Genomic DNA, 18,128 nt, shown 5'->3' on the forward strand with positions numbered 1-18,128 from the left:
TTGGGAGGCCAAGGTGGGTGGATCACTTGAAGGTCAGCAGTTCAAGGCCAGATTGGCCAACATGGTGAAACCTCATCTCTACTAAAAATACAAAAAAATTAGCCAGCCACACTGGCATATGCCTGTAATCCCAGCTACTCAGGAGGCTGAGGCAAGAGAATTGCTGGAACCAGGAGGCAGAAGTTGCAGTGAGCTGAGATCATGCCACTGCACTCCAGCCTGGGTACAGAACAAGACTCTGTGTCAAAACAAAACGAAACAAAAAATGAATCATACCAACCATACTCTCAGACCACAGTGGAATAAAAACAGAAATCAATACCAAGAACATCTTCCAAAACCAACACAGTTACATAGAAATTAACTTGCTCCTGGATAACTTTTAAGTAAATATAAAATTATGATAGATATAAAAAAATTCTTTGAAATAAAGAGACAAAACATAAAAAACCACCTCTGACATGTAGAAAGCACTAAGTAAATGTTAGCTATATTTATGAGTAGTATAAATGTTTTTATTTTCCTTTCAAGCGGACTCTGTTCTAAAACTTATCATTATGATGAACATAGTAATCATGAAAAAACATTGTTTTTGTTTTCTTTAACTCTACTAAAAATTTCATTCAGCCGGGCGTGGTGGCTCACGCCTGTAATCCAAGCACTTTGGAGGCCAAGGCGGGTGGATTACCTGAGGTCGGGAGTTCAAGACCAGCTTGACCAATACGGTGAAACCCCGTCTTTAAAAAAATAAAAAATAAAAAATAAATTTCATTCAAATGATTTGTAATTATCTGTGACTTTTTCCTTCACTGAACTATGTCCTCCTTGAAGACGGTACCAGGTTTTATTTTTAGGGTCTAGTACCTAGTGTACACTTCATAACTTTTTAAAAAAATTACCTTCCCTGCATCCACCAACTTAATATTTGAACACATGAGTAATCGGGTGAAAAAAAAAAGAAGTCTGAGCCTTGGCTTCCTAGAGATTCCACCAGTGTCTGTTCTCAACTTGCATTCTTATCCTGAAAACCAGGGAGGGGTTGGAACCATTTCTAATTATCTTTGAAAAAGAAGTGACCCTTTTTCTCTTGAATTAACTCTTTCACAGGAAGCAGGGCAGATAAGCAGTTAAGTGCTAGGCTTTGACACATGAAAAATAGGATGTTGACCTAGCACCGCCACTTACTGTGACCTTGAGGAATTTATTTAATGTCTCTTAGCTTCATTGTTTTCATCAATAAAGTAGGGATTATAAAACTACCTAATAGAGTTGTGAGAATGACATGAGGTAATAACCCTGGAATGCATTTAACATGGTGACATGATGCATGCACTCAATCATGGCAACGATGACCATCATGCCATCATCACCACCGTTAAACGGACCCTGAGGAAAAGTAAGACATGTTATCAGTTTTATTTTTTTATTTTTATTATTTTTTTTGAGACCAAGTCTCACTCTGTCGCCCAGGCTGGAGTGCAGTGGCATAATATTGGCTTACTGAAACCTCCGCCTCCCGGATTCAAGTGATTTCCGGCTAATTTTTGTATTTTTTATTGGCCAGGCTGGTCTCGAACTTCTGACCTCAAGTGATGTGCCCACCTTGGCCTCCCAAAGTGCTAGGATTACAGGCTTGAGTCATTTATCTCTTTTATCCAGCACCTAGAATACTTACCAAAATATCTGATGATAAACATGATTTTTCTGTGAAATAATCTCTTGAATACTAGAACGTAGTTGAAGAAATCTTTTGTGCACATCTACCTAAGGATAAACTTGGTGCTATTTAGGGAAGTTGGAAGTGCTTGAAAGAGGCCAGGCATGGTGGCTCACGCCTGTAATCCAAGCACTTTGGAGGCCAAGGCGGGCGAATCACCTGAGGTCGGGAGTTCAAGACCAGCAAGAGCTCAAGACCAAGTCTTGAACTTTGACCAACATGGTGAAAGCCTGTCTTAAAAAAAAATAAAAAAGTAAAAAGAAGTGCTTGAAAGAAAATGGAAGATATAGAAAGTCTAGGTTGGCACTCTGTTTTTCATTGGTGTGATTTTATGATGCCTTTGCTAATCAAATTTATTAGTGATTTTATTCCTCCACTTAATTCACTCTAATATTCCACATAGCCAAAATAACACCAACTTTACTCTTTGGTTAAATTTCTTTTCCCAAATTCTTTGCTGATGCTCTGGGTCTTCAATCTTGCAATTCTTCTCCTCCTTATCAGCTAAATCCTTATCAAGCCCTTCCCTCTCCTGGTGGACTGGATTGGGAAGATATCATAAATTCTTTCACGGTGACAGTGTGTCTGCTATACTATTTCTCTATCACGACATTAGTGAATCATAACTAAGGAATTCAACAGCCCAGTGGCATCCGAAGGCATTTTATAGTCTTGAAGATGTTTTGGAACCTACTTAACAAGAAATCTCTTTTTCTAGGCTGTGGCAGGATGAATACGTAAACACAACCAGCCTGTCAAACTTCCCCCTTAGTATTTACTCTCCGTAGTTTTCAGCTATTTGTTCATTCCTCTAGCAAAGCATTCCTCTGACAAATCAAAGGTAACCTATACTTAGTCAACATATGAGAGCCACCTTCTGAGTTATCTAGCAAACAGAAAAACAACGTTGACCAAACACCTAATAAATTCTTTTTTTAGACAGAGTTTCACTCTGTCACCCAGGCTGGAGTGCAATGGCGTTATCTTGAGTCACTGAAACGTCCACCTCCCAGGTTCAAGCGATACTTCTGTCTCAACCTCCCGAGTAGCTGGGATTACAGACGCCCACCACCACGCCTGGCTAATTTTGTTGTTTCTTTTTTTTTTTTTAGTAGAGATGGGGTTTCTCCATGTCTGTCAAGCTGGTCTCGAACTTCCGACCTCAGGTGATCTGCCTACCCTGCCCTCCCAAAGTGCTGGGATTATAAGTGTGAACCACCACTCCCGGCTTAATAATTTTTTTTTCTTAATGTGTTTGATAATCCTCAAATGCCTGGAACCAAACAGACATTATTTCTCAATCTTTTATATGGTGTTTTCATTAGATGAATTATTTTAAGAGACCTGACTATTACAACATTGATGACTATGTCAAAAATTCATCCAAAGAATACCATCATAGGATAGACTGCCTCTCTACTGAAACCGGGAGATATCTCCATTTTTAAAAATCACCAAATTCATTCGTTCTACAAATCAGTAAGCTAAATGGCACTAAGGTAATGAGTCTATAGGTACATGGACAAGATTATTATTTAATAATTAATCTTTCTTTGCCTACGTCCTTTCTCCACACTTGATCTTAGCCAAAAGGCCGAGAAGCGATGCCTACTTCCTTTCTCAGGTAGACATCTTAAACTTTGTAAAAAAGGGATCACTTCTCACTTGAATGTATTCTCATCCTAACTATACCTTTATACAAAAAGATGAGATTAAATAGTAAAAGGTTAAGGTGAAATAAAGGTGTTTCTGGTATCTATAAGCAGCTTTCTCAGAGATAAATAATCAAAAGTCCTTTTCTCAAGTTGATTTTGGGGAAGAAAATCCCTTTTGAGTGCATTATTGAATAGTCTAGTTAGACTAGTCTTGACTGCCTTGTGTCTGGACATCCATTCATTTAGAAATGTATTAAGTCACTACTGTGTCCCAGATACCAAGCTAGTTTTTAGAGTTACTAAGATGAATAAGATATGGTCCTTGCTTCCCTTTGAGTTCAATTTAACGATAGAGCTCATATAAAAAAGAGTGGTATGAATGCCTGTGACACACTGGGCCCAGTGCTATGGGTTGGAAAAAGGAAAGACATGTACCCTGTTTTTATAGAGCTTATGGCCTAGCGGAAGACATCATCATTTATTAAATGACACAATAAGACTTTTATGGAAGGCCGGGGGCGATGGCTCACACCTGTAATCTCAGCACTTTGGAAGGCTAAGGCTGGCGGATTGCTTAAGCTCAGGAGTTTGAGGCCAGCCTGGGCAACATGGCAAAACCTCATCTCTACAAAAAAATTAGCCAGGTGTGGTGATACATGCCTATAGTCCCAGCTGCTTGGGAGGTTGAGGGAGGAGGATCACTTGAGCCTGGGAAGCAGAGGCTGCAGTGAGCTAAGATCGCGCCACTGTGCTCCAGCCTGAGCAACGGAGCGAGACCCTGTCTCAAAACAAAACAAAGAGTTTAATAGAAAAGTATAGGTCGATTATAGAGAACATAGCAAAAGTATAACAGAACTGATAACTGATTTTGATAATTGCTAAACAAAACTGTTAAGATACAGCAACAAGCTGGGCACGGTGGCTCACACCTGTAATCCCAGCACTTTGGGAGGCCGAGGCGGGTGGATCACGAGGTCAAGAGATCGAGACCATCCTGGTCAACACGGTGAAACCCCGTCTCCACTAAAAATGCAAAACATTAGCTGGGCGTGGTGGCGCGTGCCTGTAATCCCAGCTACTCAGGAGGCTGAGGCAGGAGAATTGCTTGAACCCAGGAGGAGGTTGCGGTGAGCTGAGATCGCGCCATTGCACTCCAGCCTGGGCAACAAGAGTGAAACCCTGTCTCAAAAAAAAAAAAAAAAAAAAAAGATACAGCAACAAATGAAACTCAAAAACAAAGACTTATAAGGTTTATTTCTAAGCAGTGTAGTCTTTCAAACAAGTGACAAAATGTCTCAGTGGGAGACCTCAGGATTAGTTAAATAGTTAAAAAAGATCAACAATAAATGCAGATTTGTTGTTACCCATGATCTCTGGCTTCTCCAGGTGATGACTTAAGTATTCATTAAATTAATAATATACACTGATGACTCCACCAGGTCTTATCAACCTAGGATCCTTTAAGACACCTGTGACATGCTGAATAATGGTCCCCCCCCAAAGCTATCCATATTCCAATCCCCAGAACCTGTGAATGTTATCTTTTATTGCAAAAAAAAAAAAAAGAATCCAGAAACCAACCCTGCTGACATCTTCATTCAAGCCCCTTAGGACTCATTTTGTAGTCTGACTTTCAGAGCTGTCATAAAATAAATTCATCTTGTCAAAAGCCACTAAGTTTGTGGTAATTTGTTACAGCAGCAATAGAAAACCAATACAAGAGCCCATTAGTTACGAAAACTAAGCAGGCTTTTGGGAGTATTCTTTATAGAAAAGTTGGTTTGATTGGCATTTCCTAACCACTCGTCTTTTTTTTTTGCTGTCATCCTTCCTGTAAAAGCAAAATACTCGTCTTCTTGCTATTCCTTGGTTATAGTACCCACTCAGAGGAAACTATCATGGAAAAATTAATTACAACAAGTAATTTGGAAAGAATAGTATTTGAATGTAAACTGCTGCTCTTTGCCAATTTTCTTCCCTGTCAACTTCGGAATTAAGTTTTCCAATCTAACAATGCTGCATCAGAGACAAGCATATTATAGATATTACAATTCATTCCAGGTCACTGTTTTGCTATTTTATATTATCAAGGAAATGGAAGAGGGTGTGGGTGTGAGGCCTTAAGGCATTTGCTGATCATTGTCGTTTTCCTTAAAAAGAATCACCAGCATGTAGTCCTCAGGTCATTCAGTACTCACTGAAAGCATTAGAGGACAAAGAGAGTTGTTTGGCCAATTACACCCTGGTTGTAGACAGTGTAAGGCATGCTGTAGTCCTTCTTTTACATGGATATGGTGAAATGCATCCATAAGAATAAAAGTGACTCTGGGAAGCAAATTAATCTGTTGTATTATCACCACCAAGAACTGCTCAGCTTGAACACTTCTAAAGCCGGAATCATCTATGACAGATATTCACTGATATTTAAGGGTCCCCCAGTGGTGAGTGAATATCTTCTGTTTGCCTCTGCCTCTCTGGATCCACTCCTTCTGTGATGCCATGCTCCACAAGGCTGACCTTTACACTCTATTAATGGCTTCCTTTTGCATAATGCTTTATCTTCCATGGTTTCTAGAAGCTCTGCACACATACAGGTAAATCGCTCATTAATTACACTCCTCTAAGTTGACTGTGCTTTTACATTCATACACAATCATTTCATTCAATTTCTTAAAGTTATATATTTGAAGCAAAGCAACTCTATCAATCGATTCTATTCAAAATCAATTGTTCTGTACGGTGTAGGCTGAAGTTCTTTTAATACTAATTTAGCTACATCTGCCCTTCACATTTTTCAATAAATACATAATCTTTTCTAAGCTTTATAAGACAGCTCTAGAGTCTTAGCTGAAAAGTTGTCTAAATGTTTCCACAAATGCAAAGCTCTTTTTCAAGAGAAACTGAGACTTGCAGATGGGCACATTTATAGACTTTCTCCATAGGGAAGAGGGATAATTCTTCATCTGGGTGGGAATAAGAGTGAGATTTGTGTATTTTTGCAACAGAATATCAACAGTCTTGACTTTAAAGTATGACGTGAGAAGCATTTGAATCACTTTAATTAGCAAGTACTCCAATCACTCACTGGGAATTTAAACATAAAAGGTCTTTGATCCAGTGAAAATTTGCCAGCAGTTTGTTCAACATTATTGATATCCACCCATCTCAACCATAAAACTGTTTTTATTCCATCCTATGCATATTAAATTATATATAGATACATGTCCCTACTGAAGGTATTTACCTCCATTGTTTTATTACAACTAATGATGCAATGAACATTCTGTACAAATCTGTTGTACACATGTACATCAGACAAGTACCAAGGCAAATATTAAGGGTAGTATGTTTCACTTTTTCTAACTGCATGTTTTGATCCATTCAAAACTGCGAAATCATTTTAGTGTGTCTTCACTAGTATTCTTTTTATGAAAAGAAATATAATAAAACAGAAAATATAATGCAGTGCAGATATTAAGGGTAGGTATTGTTTTATAACACCATTTCAGTTATATATCTATGTGTGTGTATATATATATACACAAACACACACAAACATATACATGGGTATGTATGTAGGCGTGTGTACTGTGTGTCACAATGTAAAACATTTTTTTTTACATTGGGTTATAGTAAAAATTTCTGTAAACATTATTCCATGACATATACATAGAAGCAGAATTTCTGAATCTTTCTAACCTTAATATTTGATATTGACTCTTACTTTCCCAATCTAATGGATTTTAGAAGATTTCTTCATGTGGTTTCAGTTTGCATTTCCCCGATCCTGTAGTGAGGTTGAGCATCTTTTCATCTGTGAATTGTGAATTGCCTAATCATAGGTTTTATAAACTTTATTACTTTTATCTCTGATTTGCAGTAATTCTTTATAGAGTCTGGATATTAATCCTTATTGCTTATAAATGTTGCAACTATTTTTCTCTCATCTATGGCTTTCCTTTTTTTTTGAGATGGAGTCTTGCTTTGTTGCCCAGGCTATAGTGCAGTGGTGTGATCTTGGCTCACTGCAACCTCCGTCTCCTGGGTTGAAGCGATTCTCTGGCCTCAGCCTCCTGAGTAGCTAGAGTTACAGTGTGTGCCACCACGCCTGGCTAACTTTTTTTTGTATTTCTAGTAGAGATGGGGTTTCACCATATTGGCCAGGCTGGTCCTGAACTCCTAACCGCAGATGATTTGCTGGCTTCGGCCTCCCAAAGTGTTGGATTACAGGTGTGAGCCATTGCGCCCAGCCTGCTTTCCTTTTAACTTTGTAACATGTTCAGTCATACAGAAACAAGTTTTAAATTTAGATCAAGTCAAATATATTGATTAAAAAACAATTTATCATTTTTAGTTCTTGTCTGATAAATCTATCCATCCTCCAAGGTCATAAGAATATTCTATAATTTTCAAATAAAGCTTTGCTGTTTTTCATTGAAGCCTTCAATCTATTTGGAATTTATTTTTATTATGGTGAGAAGACATATCAATAATTGAATTGTTCACTTTTTCCTCTGATGTGTCATGCTACCTTTAACAAATCTCTATTATGTTCTATTATTTTCTTCTGTGAACCAATAATACAGCTTCATAAGTTTTTATATCTAGAAAGTCAAGTCCCTTCTGTTTGCTCTTCTTTATCAGAATTGTCTTGAATATTTTTGGATCTTTGCTTTTCCATGTGAATACTAGAAGTATTATTCCAGGTTTATTAAAAAATCTGGTTAAGATTTTAATTGATATTGCCTGACTGACAACATCTCTGGCTGATACTGCCTCAGAGAAACCAGATCGCTCCACCACTGTGAATCTGAGCAGAAAAAAGCAGACTCTTCCAAAGTATGGCTGCCAGCTTGCTTCTACCTTCCAAGTTCCATTTGTACCTCATTGAAGGAAACCAAATTGCCCCTGGCTGCAAGGGGAAAACCTACCTGCAAGCAATTCAGAAAACATACATTTTAGCTTTTTTTTTTGAGATGGAGTTTTGCTCTTGTTGCCCAGGCTGTAGTGCAATGGCATAATCTTGGCTCACTACAACCTCCACCTCCCAGGTTCAAGCGATTCTCCTGCCTCAGCCTCCCGAGTAGCTGGGATTACAGGCATGCACCACCATGGCTGGCTAATTTTGTATTTTTAGTAGAGATGGGGTTTTGCCATGTTGGACAGGCTGGTTTTGAACTCCCGACCTCAAGTGATCCACCGGCCTTGGCCTCCCAAAGTGCTGGGATTACAGGCGTGAACCACCACGCCCGGCCACATTTTAGCTTTAAAGCCTCTGCAGTACAAGAAGTGTAGACCAGTGGATTTCAAATTATGGGTTGTGACCTATTAGCGGGTTATGGTATCCATTTATTGGGTCATAAATGACATTTTAAAAAGTGAAATAGAACAGAATTTATCATATGCCTAGCAAGATTAAGTATTATTGCATAAAATATATACATTTTTATGATTCACAGATATTTTAAATGTATATGTATATTTGTAAGCAGGGAAGTGTGAGAGGATACTGTGGGTTATGATTTTTAAAAAAAGTCTGAAGACTAAGGTACCAGGAAGGCGAAGGAACACTGTGTATCAATTTACCATATCTACCATAGTATCTCTTATTTTATTGAGGGAGCATCATTTTACTCCTACTCTAATAGCTTTTATTTTGAATGGGTGTTTTGTCAAATAATGCTTATTTTTCTATTGAGGTAATCATAAGCTCTTTCTCCTTTTCTGTACCATATTGATGGATTTTCCACAATGCATTGTCTTTGCATTTTCCTCATTCTAAAAGTATTTTGATAGTTATCTTTTGTGTCCACGAGTCCACAACTTTGCTACAACTCCTGTCCCACATGTTACTTATCATTACTAGCAGATTCTGCATTTGCCCAACTTGTCAAAGCTACTACGGTAGATTTTGAGACATTTTGGGAGAACAAAGAAAAGGCCTATGTTGTACGATTCTTTATTAAATTCACAAGAAGCCAAAATTTCTGCATTTTATTTAGTTAAAAAATATAATAATTTATAGATACTTTTACAATTTAAGAACCAATAATAAAGAATTTGTATGGAGAAGTCCTAACACGAGGCTGCTTTTTAATTCTGATACAGTAGAGACAATTATTTCAATATGTACTATAAATTTATATTTATATTTAAGAATATAAATCACCTACTAAAAGTATCTTCATCAGTTTGCCCACCATAAAAATTCTGTCCAATTTACGGCCACTTAAGCAGTGTCTCAGAAACTCATTTTATTCATTTATTTGCCTCAATTTGTTTATTTGCTCATTTCTAAATATTAAAGAATATCTGCATGGCTTGAAAGCAGCCAAATAACAAATATTGGCTTTAATGGGCTGTGGTTGTAACTCACAAAATCAGAAAACTTCAACACGGTTTTTTTCAAAATATTTGTGTGATGTAAATATTTTGGACAAGCTGCTAATGAGAACTTTCACCCTCAGAACTCTGGGGTTTCTTATATATCTTACATTTATTTTTCTAGCTTCATTTTAGGAGGAAAAAAATTAATTTTGAATATAATAAAAAAACAGAATACATTTTACAAACCATCTGCACAACCAAAATACATCACCTATCAATGAAAAGTTTTCCAATAATTTAATCAGTATAAATATACACACATACACATTCTCTACATCAATAGTCTTCAACAGTTATTATCAAAAGGAGAAAATTTTGATTTTATAAAGGCAGTAGAAATTAAAAACAGTAATTATTAAATGTTGCTCAAGGACTATCTAGAAAGAAAATTTAGTGACACAACTGACATAAGCAACTGATGGCCAGCCTTACCTTATTAAGTAACACGTATTCAAATTGTAGATCTCTCCCTCCTATTTTCTCCTCCACAGCTAGGAAACTCAGGGATAGAACTCACTGAACTCTGTTTAGCCAGAGGCAGTGGAACCCAGTACCACTAAAGAGATGAACTCCCAATTGGTCTTCAAGTAGAATATACCCATAACACTGGTTTTCTCTCGATGTTGGACATATGAGTGATATATTTTTTAATTTCTAGTTTCCAAATTTTCTGTAATGGGATATATTACTCTTATAATACAAAGAAAGCTCCAACTAATCAAAAATTATGTATATGTTAGTTCACTGCTTTATTTTAAATTCCCAACCACCATTTAAGAAGAACTTTTAAGTAAGTGTCTGTAAGTTCTTCCTCTCTTCCTATTCTGATGGTAAGAAAGTATCTATTTTCCAGAGAAACTTAAGCAGAATACAACAATTTGGGAGTTTGGGTCAGATTTGCCTGGAGTTTGCAAAAAGTATACTGGGAGGAGTTCCACAATCTCCCTGATGGCTAGAAACAGTGATCTTTACTAGGTCCTTACTGTGTCTAGGGCACAGCAGGGAAAAATGAACAGTAGTGGAAATGGCCTCTGTTTATAAAGAGACTAATTAATAATCAAGGGCACAAAAGACATAAAAATAACAATCACAAAGGTACATACTGATATAGTGCAAACCAGAAGTCAATGTGCAACAAAACGTATTTGGAGCCAATTGGGGTGATGCTTCCAGCACTTCCAGAAGCAGTCACAGTGACATCTTCTGTCTACCTCTAATCCAATTTCTTTTTCTCCAAGAGGTTAGTAGAAATGGAAATTCTGAAAACACAGAAATTTTCCTCGTTGGGAAAGTGAGCTAAATCAATGCTGCCTAAGATTGTTGACTCTAGGTTTACATTCCTATTCGAGATAGTATTCGAGTTTCATGGGAAAACATTTTCGGGACATGATTTTAGGAAATCAATTATAATTTTGATTCACTTGAAAGTTGGTTGCACTTAATGAAAAACCAACATTTCCTATGAAATTGCTGAACCTTCCATTCTAATTAAACAGGTGGGGGCTGTCTAATTAGATCTAGGACAAGACATTTTTAAATATTGTTCAAATCCCTCCTGGCACAATACTGAAAGCAAAACAAATAAAAATTTATCAAAGATAATTTTATTTTCTCCCTTATTAAAAACTATCTTTTTTTTTTCCCTCCAAGTACTCAACATGTCACTGTTTAACTGCCCTCTCCTTAAAGCTTTCTCATTTGTTAGGCATGAGTGTGAAGTACTAGAATCTCAGATGGAAATTTTGCTGGATGTGCATATTAGTGGGAAATGAAGAAATCACACAATATAGTATCCAAGGGAGCTGACAGGCAGCCACAGCCACACTACTGACTCTGAGTAAACTGCTTTGGTACATCTGGATTTTCCTAATAAATCACCTGTGGGACTCAAGGCATGAGGAGCCCCAGTCAACCAGCAGGCTGGGTACCAAGCTGAGGACTCACATTTCATCAGCTGAGAAAAAGCTGGAGGGTCTCGGGACACACAGATGACCTCTGGGTGCTTTTCCCTACACACAAAATTAAAATGCTGATGTTAACCTGTACCAGAATATTCCTGAGGAGCAACTGATAGGGGCAAATGTCCAACATCAGAGTATAAAGATTAAATCTTAAGGATAGCTTATCTTACTCCACCAAAATAGTGAGAAATTTTACATATCTGCCTTTATTTAGATCATGATGAAGGAAAAGCAAAATGATGAAACCTCTAGAAACAAATGAGCCTACCACTCTGGAATGTGGGTTTGGGCTGTTCTGCCAGATGTTATGATTCTGAGCAGAACTTAAATTTTAAACAAATTAACAACTATTCTCTCAATGCAGTGATGTTGTCTCTCATGAGATCTCTTCTCCAACTTCTGGGCCTAAAAACACCAGTCCACACCAGGTACCATCTATGTACGTTCAAGCCAAGCCTCTCTTTTTACAACTCTCTTAAGATTCATGAGAACCTGCCTTAGCCAGAGGCATAAAAGATGATCCTTTGCTTCTTAGCGGGAATCTAGGGTTCTTCACTTGATCATCTGAGTCTCTTCATCTGCATCGTAAAATTCTTCCTCTTCCTCACTTTCGCTCCCTAAAGAGCTCTCCTTGTCCACACACTGAAACAGGAAAGAAGACAAGGGCAGTGAAATGATGTCACGACATTTCTGAAATGGAAACTACCATCTAGCTATTGAACTGACAAATGTATTTTTATGACATCTATTCCCCCAAGAAATTAGCTCCTAAAATGTTTTAGAAAAGCTAATGAATCATCGATCATCTTTATTTCTCTGAAAATCAGCCACTGTTAGATCCTACCTTTGTTTTCCAGCAGTTTTACTCAGTTCTATTTAATTTAACCCAAACTTTCTTTTTTTCAATAACTGCCAACATCCAAGTGGTATAATGATTAAGAAAAATATCACACCTGTGGAGGGTCCAAGGCCTGTAAAGATAACGCTTCTTCTCCCAGCCTGCGATATGAATACACCTGAAGGTCAGAGAATGTCTCTAGCAGCGGACTGTTAAGGGTTTCTGGCAATAACAAACTCAGGAGGCCAGAGGTCAGGCCAGTGGCTCCGAAGACAATGAATGGTAAAGACCATTGCACATATTTCTGCGGAGGTAGGGAGTGGAATGAAAACAAACAAAACCAGAGTGTTAGGTTCCTTAGGATGTAAGGCAAGCAGTCACATGACTGAGAAACTGTCATGTGTACCACCCATTTCATGACCTCCCACTAGACTTCACTATAAACCACTTCTTTCCACATAAAGAATTATCCTGGGAAATCAGAGAATCATTCCTTGGGCATGCAGAGCTGGGAGTAAATAAAAGGACAGCACTGGTTTGTGGATCAGAAGCAGCAATTTCATGCCTGGGGTGGGTACTATGGGAGAAGGTCAGGCTGCCTCTGAGCAGGCAGGCGTATATGGCCAGAGTTGACAAGGCATCATCTCATAGTTCAGCTTCCATTCCAGGTGAACGAGCAACTTATAACAGTGTTCTCCACACACACTTCAGACAGAGGCACCCCAAAAATACTTGCTGATGATGAACTTTAAAGTTCTCAATCCTGGAATTGGCCAAGCCATCCCATGTACCTTAACACCATAACTGAGAGGTCCAGGGATTAAAGGCATAAAAATTCTTTTAAAAAACCAGCCCTACCATAGGCATATGGTTTATAAACTTCTTAAATTGAACATGGTAAAGGGCTGGTGATACAAACAATTGTTTCAAAGACCCAAAACTTATATTCAGGAAAACAGAAACATTTCATCACAAACAGGTTCAAAGAAAACATGAAAAACAGTTGCTTCCAGGGTGCTTCTCTGGGGCTTTTCTGAGTTGATCAACATTCTAGAATTCCTGCTAAGCTTTATGATCTTCTGGTTTGGGCTTCCAAATTCCATGGGTAGGTCCACTACTAATTATAATTTCCCCTCAGACAAATTTTTCCTGATTTTTCAAAGTGAAGAGATAATGGAGAAGGAGGTGGAAAAGGGAGAAGGGAGAGGAGGAGGGAGAGACAGAACAGAGCAGAAGAGGGGATGAGGAGGAAGAGGGAAGAGGAGAATCTCTCATCTCTAGGCATCTACATGCAAATGTATGTCCAGCACTGTGGGCCTGTTGCTGAAACGAGGGGAACACACACTTTCCCTTCTTCTAAACTTATAGGAAGCAACAGAGACACAGTGCTGGGTATTATAATGTTCTAGGATAGCTATCTGAGGTCAGACATCTTTAACAGTCCTATATTTTGCAGAATAAAACACAGACCTAACATGACTCCTTCATGAGAAGGGTCTTGTGACCTAAAACTAATCATGAGACAATGGAAAGAGATACTCAGAGAAGGGAAATGTACTGCACCTCAGAAAATGAAAAGGTTACAATGGCACTTCAGAGACCTGCCTAAGTAATGAACAGTTGTCGACAGAAGAGGTCCACAAGCCCCACACCAAATCTAGTTGCCTTTCCCCAGTTGGTTGGGGAAAGTCACAAATCAAACTAAGGAAAGATTTGCATAGGGGTCCCCTGGGTTCTTTCTCAGATTCTGAGCATTTTAAGATGAAGGATTTTAGGGCTGTCATTTAATCTGTTTCCTTTACTTTGACTATCAAACTTGGAAAATTTCAAAAAAATATTAACAGATACAATGCGAGGCATATTTCTGCTCTAATGTTGTTTTCTAAGAGGTGTGTTCTTGGGGAAAGGTATTTAACCTCTTTCTGTAGCACTTCTCATACTTAATATGAGGGTAACAACAATGCCTACCTTTTTTGGTCACTATGAGAATTGCAAGTGATGATATCTATAAAGTGCTCAGCATAGAGCCCAGTACACAGCCGAAGTGTCATACATATTTATCAGTTGACTGACTTTTTTGTGGGGACAGGAATGGGGCACACTGGCATTAGCAGACCCTCCAATGAATCCAGATGAACAAAAAATCAGACCCATTGGAGGCAAATGAATCCTCGATAAGAGTTCATCTGCCCTGATGGAGTACTATCTAAAAGGGACATTTGTGGCAGCTGATCTTAAATGACATCTGTTCATCACCTCTTTCTACTCAAAAGCATAAGCATTTTCAAAGCAGAGAATCAAGAAAAACAAAACTAGAAGGTACAAACCAACCAGTGAGGGGATGAAGGGAGCAATAATCCCACCAACTCGGGAGAACATGGAACAAGTTCCAAGCCCAACATTCCTGAAAAGCATAAGTAAAAACACATCAATAAGTTCTAGCGGGGGAATTAAGACACACTTGCGAGGCAGCAGTGGACCTTGAATAGCATGTCCTGAAGTGGAAGCACAGGATCCTAGAGAGAGTTCTAGAGCTGCCTACTAGACCTTCCAGAGATGCTAAGAATGTTCTATAATTACCCAGTCCAATGTGGAAGCCACTAGACACATGCACTACTGAGTGCTTGAAATGTGGCCGGTGAGGATGAAGAACTGAATGTTTATTTATTAATTTAATTTACATTTAAATAGCTACTCGAGGCTAGTAACTACCATTCTGGACAGTGCATGCAGAGGATGATACAGAAATGAGCATTTGAATATTTTTAAATTAAAAGTTCTTATGGATTTTTATGTCTTAGATCTCCTACAGAGAGCAAGGGTTTTATGATCTGAAAAGGCTGCTCATTTATTTAAACTCAACTAATTAACGAAGTGTTAAGCAAATATATAGAAATTGACTAAGTGTGTACTGTCAGGAAATCAAGAACACCTTTATGGGGAGTGCAGGCATAAAAAAGGTGGGAAGCAGAGAGGGAGGGAGGGAGAGAGAATGGTAATTAATGGCTTTGGGTAGAGGGATACAACACTCTGTAATCCCAGCTGAAATGTTCATAACACCCACATTTGCTCTCCAAATTGTCTCAGTTTGGACAAAATCATCATCCTAGTTTTACAGCCAGTAACCAGGTAAAATAGGTTATAGGACCAACCAGGAAATTACTAGCCAATTGCAGACACTCTGATCTTTTGCTAGGAAATAATAATTTTAAATTAACAGGCAGAAAGAACCATGAGGCTTCTTGCATGGATAAGGGAAGGAGAAGGATAGTTTGGAACGATCCTCTAAAAGACTGGGCAAGGGTTGGCTGAGGAAATACCTGCCCAGGCCACAGAAGCAGTTCTGCAAAGCCTCAGCTGCACCCCCATCCTTCAAATTTGGGTGTGTTTCTTGCTTTTAGACTTATTTTATGAAGGGAAATTTATTAGGCTGGATATTTATTCTTTTCAATATAAGCAAATCTTATTAAGAACCCAGCTTTAACAATTGCTGTTTAACTCTGATATTCTCTTATTACTACATGAAATTATCTTTCAAAAAAAATGTGTGTATTTTGTGTTAAAATGTAGGATCTGAGAGAATAGGAAGCTTGCCCCCTTGTCTGTTATGTCTGATGCAGGATGGGTGACTGAATAAATAAAAGCCACCGCTGGCTGGGCACAGTGGCTCATGCCTGTAATCCTAGCACTTCGGGAGGCTGAGGCAGGGGGATCTCGAGGTCAGGAGTTCCAGACCAGCCTGGCCGACATGGTGAAACCCTGTCTCTACTAAAAATACAAAAAATAGCTGGGTGTGGTGGCAGGTGCCTATAATCCAAGCTACGCAGGAAGCTGAGGCAGGAGAATCGTTTGAACATGGGAATCGGAGGTTGCAGTGAGCCGAGATCAAGCCATTGCACTCCAGTGTGGGCAACAGAGCGAGACTCCATCTCAAAAATTAAATAAATAAATAAATCCACCAAAATAGTAACCGCATCTACGCACTGTTTGGGTGACAGAATATGCCTAGCGTAGAGTACTTCTCTTACAACTTACACTAGGGAATTCGGTCCACCATAAAGTGACACGTTCCTAGCTAAGCAGGCAGAGAGCAGCAGTCTGCAAAGGCAGCTTCTCAGCCTCAACTGCTTGCCGAATTACTGCTGCCCCGCACTAACTCCAGAAGCAGATGAAATGAGTACCACACCTCTGTTGGTGCAAGAATGGATGACAAAGTATAGAATGTGTGAAGAATGCGCGGCTCTATGAGACACATACCTGATGACTGTAGGGTAAAGCTCAGAGGTGTAGATATAAACAATGTTAAAGGCAGCACTGATGGTCAGCTTCCCCAGCAAGGACAAGGAATGGCTGTTCACCACTGCAAACACACCTGTGTCTGAGAAGGGCAAGGAGAGTGACTGTGAGACCCACAGTTAAAACAATTCCTCTAAATGGCACGTTTCACTCTGATGGAGCAGGCAGCATTCATGTAGATCTCAAAGAGCAAAGAGGTAGTGTAACCAAATACACACTCAGAAGGTTTGGTAATCACACAAACACACACAACTATTTTTCAATGTTTTGGCTCTACCCTTGAAAACTTATATACTGGTGTCATTAGGCGTGATAAGCCTTCACCTACTCCTGAATGAGAGTACCCTGAAAACTTACATACTATCATACAAATTATAAATTTCATCTTCCAAGGGTGTAACTTGACTCTCATTTCTTCCCATCTTACTCACATAATCAATGATGTAAAAACAGTGATCTGTACAACAAGTCCTGATAAATACATGAGATAGTGGTAAGCTCCAGAAAAGCTCTTATCTGCAATTTGCAGTCCTTGGTCCTTCATTGAGAAGGCAAGAAACAATGCCATTCAATTACTACCAGAAGATCAAAGATGCTTTCCCTCCCTCCCTTCCTTCTTTCCTTTTGACAGAGTCTTGCTCTTGTTGCCCAGGCTGGAGTGCTGTGGTACGATCTTGGTTCACTGCAACCTCCGCCTCCTGGGCTCAAGCGATTCTCCTGCCTCAACCTCCTGAGTTGCTGGGATTATGGGCACCCGCTACTATGCCCGACTAATTTTTGTAGTTTTAGTAGAGACAAGGTTTCACCATGTTGGCCAGGCTGGTCTCGACCTCCTGACCTCAGGAGATCCACCAGCCTCAGCCTTCCAAAGTGCTAAGAATACAGGTGTGAGCCACTGCACCTGGCCAACGTTCTTTAAAGAACAAGAATCTAAATATAAAACTTCTTTTACTCCTCAATTTCTCACTTGAATTATTAATCAATAGCAATTATAAGTTTCATCTTCCAATAGTAATTATAAGTTTCATTTTTAACATACCATTTTAATGGTATATTTCAGAACTGTACAGAGGCACTTACATTTTTTTTTCCCATTTATTTATTTTGTTGCATTTTAGGTTTTGGGGTACATGTGAAGAACATGCAAAATTGTTGCATAGGTACACATGTGGCAGTGTGATTTGCTGCCTTCCTCCCCATCACCTACATCTGGCATTTCTCCCCTTGCTATCTCTCCCCAGCTCCCCACCCCCCACCGTCCCTCCCCTATTTCC

General features: G+C 38.8%; 1 protein-coding gene across 2 annotated transcripts in view; it reads right to left on the reverse strand.

Annotated features, from left to right (window-relative positions):
- Window positions 1–9,962: 9,962 nt before the first annotated feature.
- Window positions 9,963–18,128, reverse strand: part of SLC22A15 (solute carrier family 22 member 15) — an 87,176-nt gene continuing 79,010 nt past the window's right edge. The window contains exons 9-12 of one of the 2 annotated variants that reach the window (XR_001823751.2): window positions 16,816–16,936; window positions 14,886–14,962; window positions 12,674–12,862; window positions 9,963–12,362 (exon numbers count right to left, since the gene is read on the reverse strand). Coding sequence is in view for 1 of the 2 variants with exons in the window: in XM_017524201.2 (XP_017379690.1) it covers window positions 12,273–12,362; window positions 12,674–12,862; window positions 14,890–14,962; window positions 16,816–16,936 (473 nt within the window). In the remaining variant the exon portion in view is untranslated. The remainder of the gene's footprint in view (window positions 12,363–12,673; window positions 12,863–14,885; window positions 14,963–16,815; window positions 16,937–18,128) is intronic. The other variant, XM_017524201.2, reaches the window with a different exon arrangement.

The sequence above is a fragment of the Cebus imitator genome, unplaced genomic scaffold (assembly GCF_001604975.1).
Source record: "Cebus imitator isolate Cc_AM_T3 unplaced genomic scaffold, Cebus_imitator-1.0 Scaffold32, whole genome shotgun sequence".
Lineage (NCBI taxonomy): Eukaryota > Metazoa > Chordata > Mammalia > Primates > Cebidae > Cebus > Cebus imitator.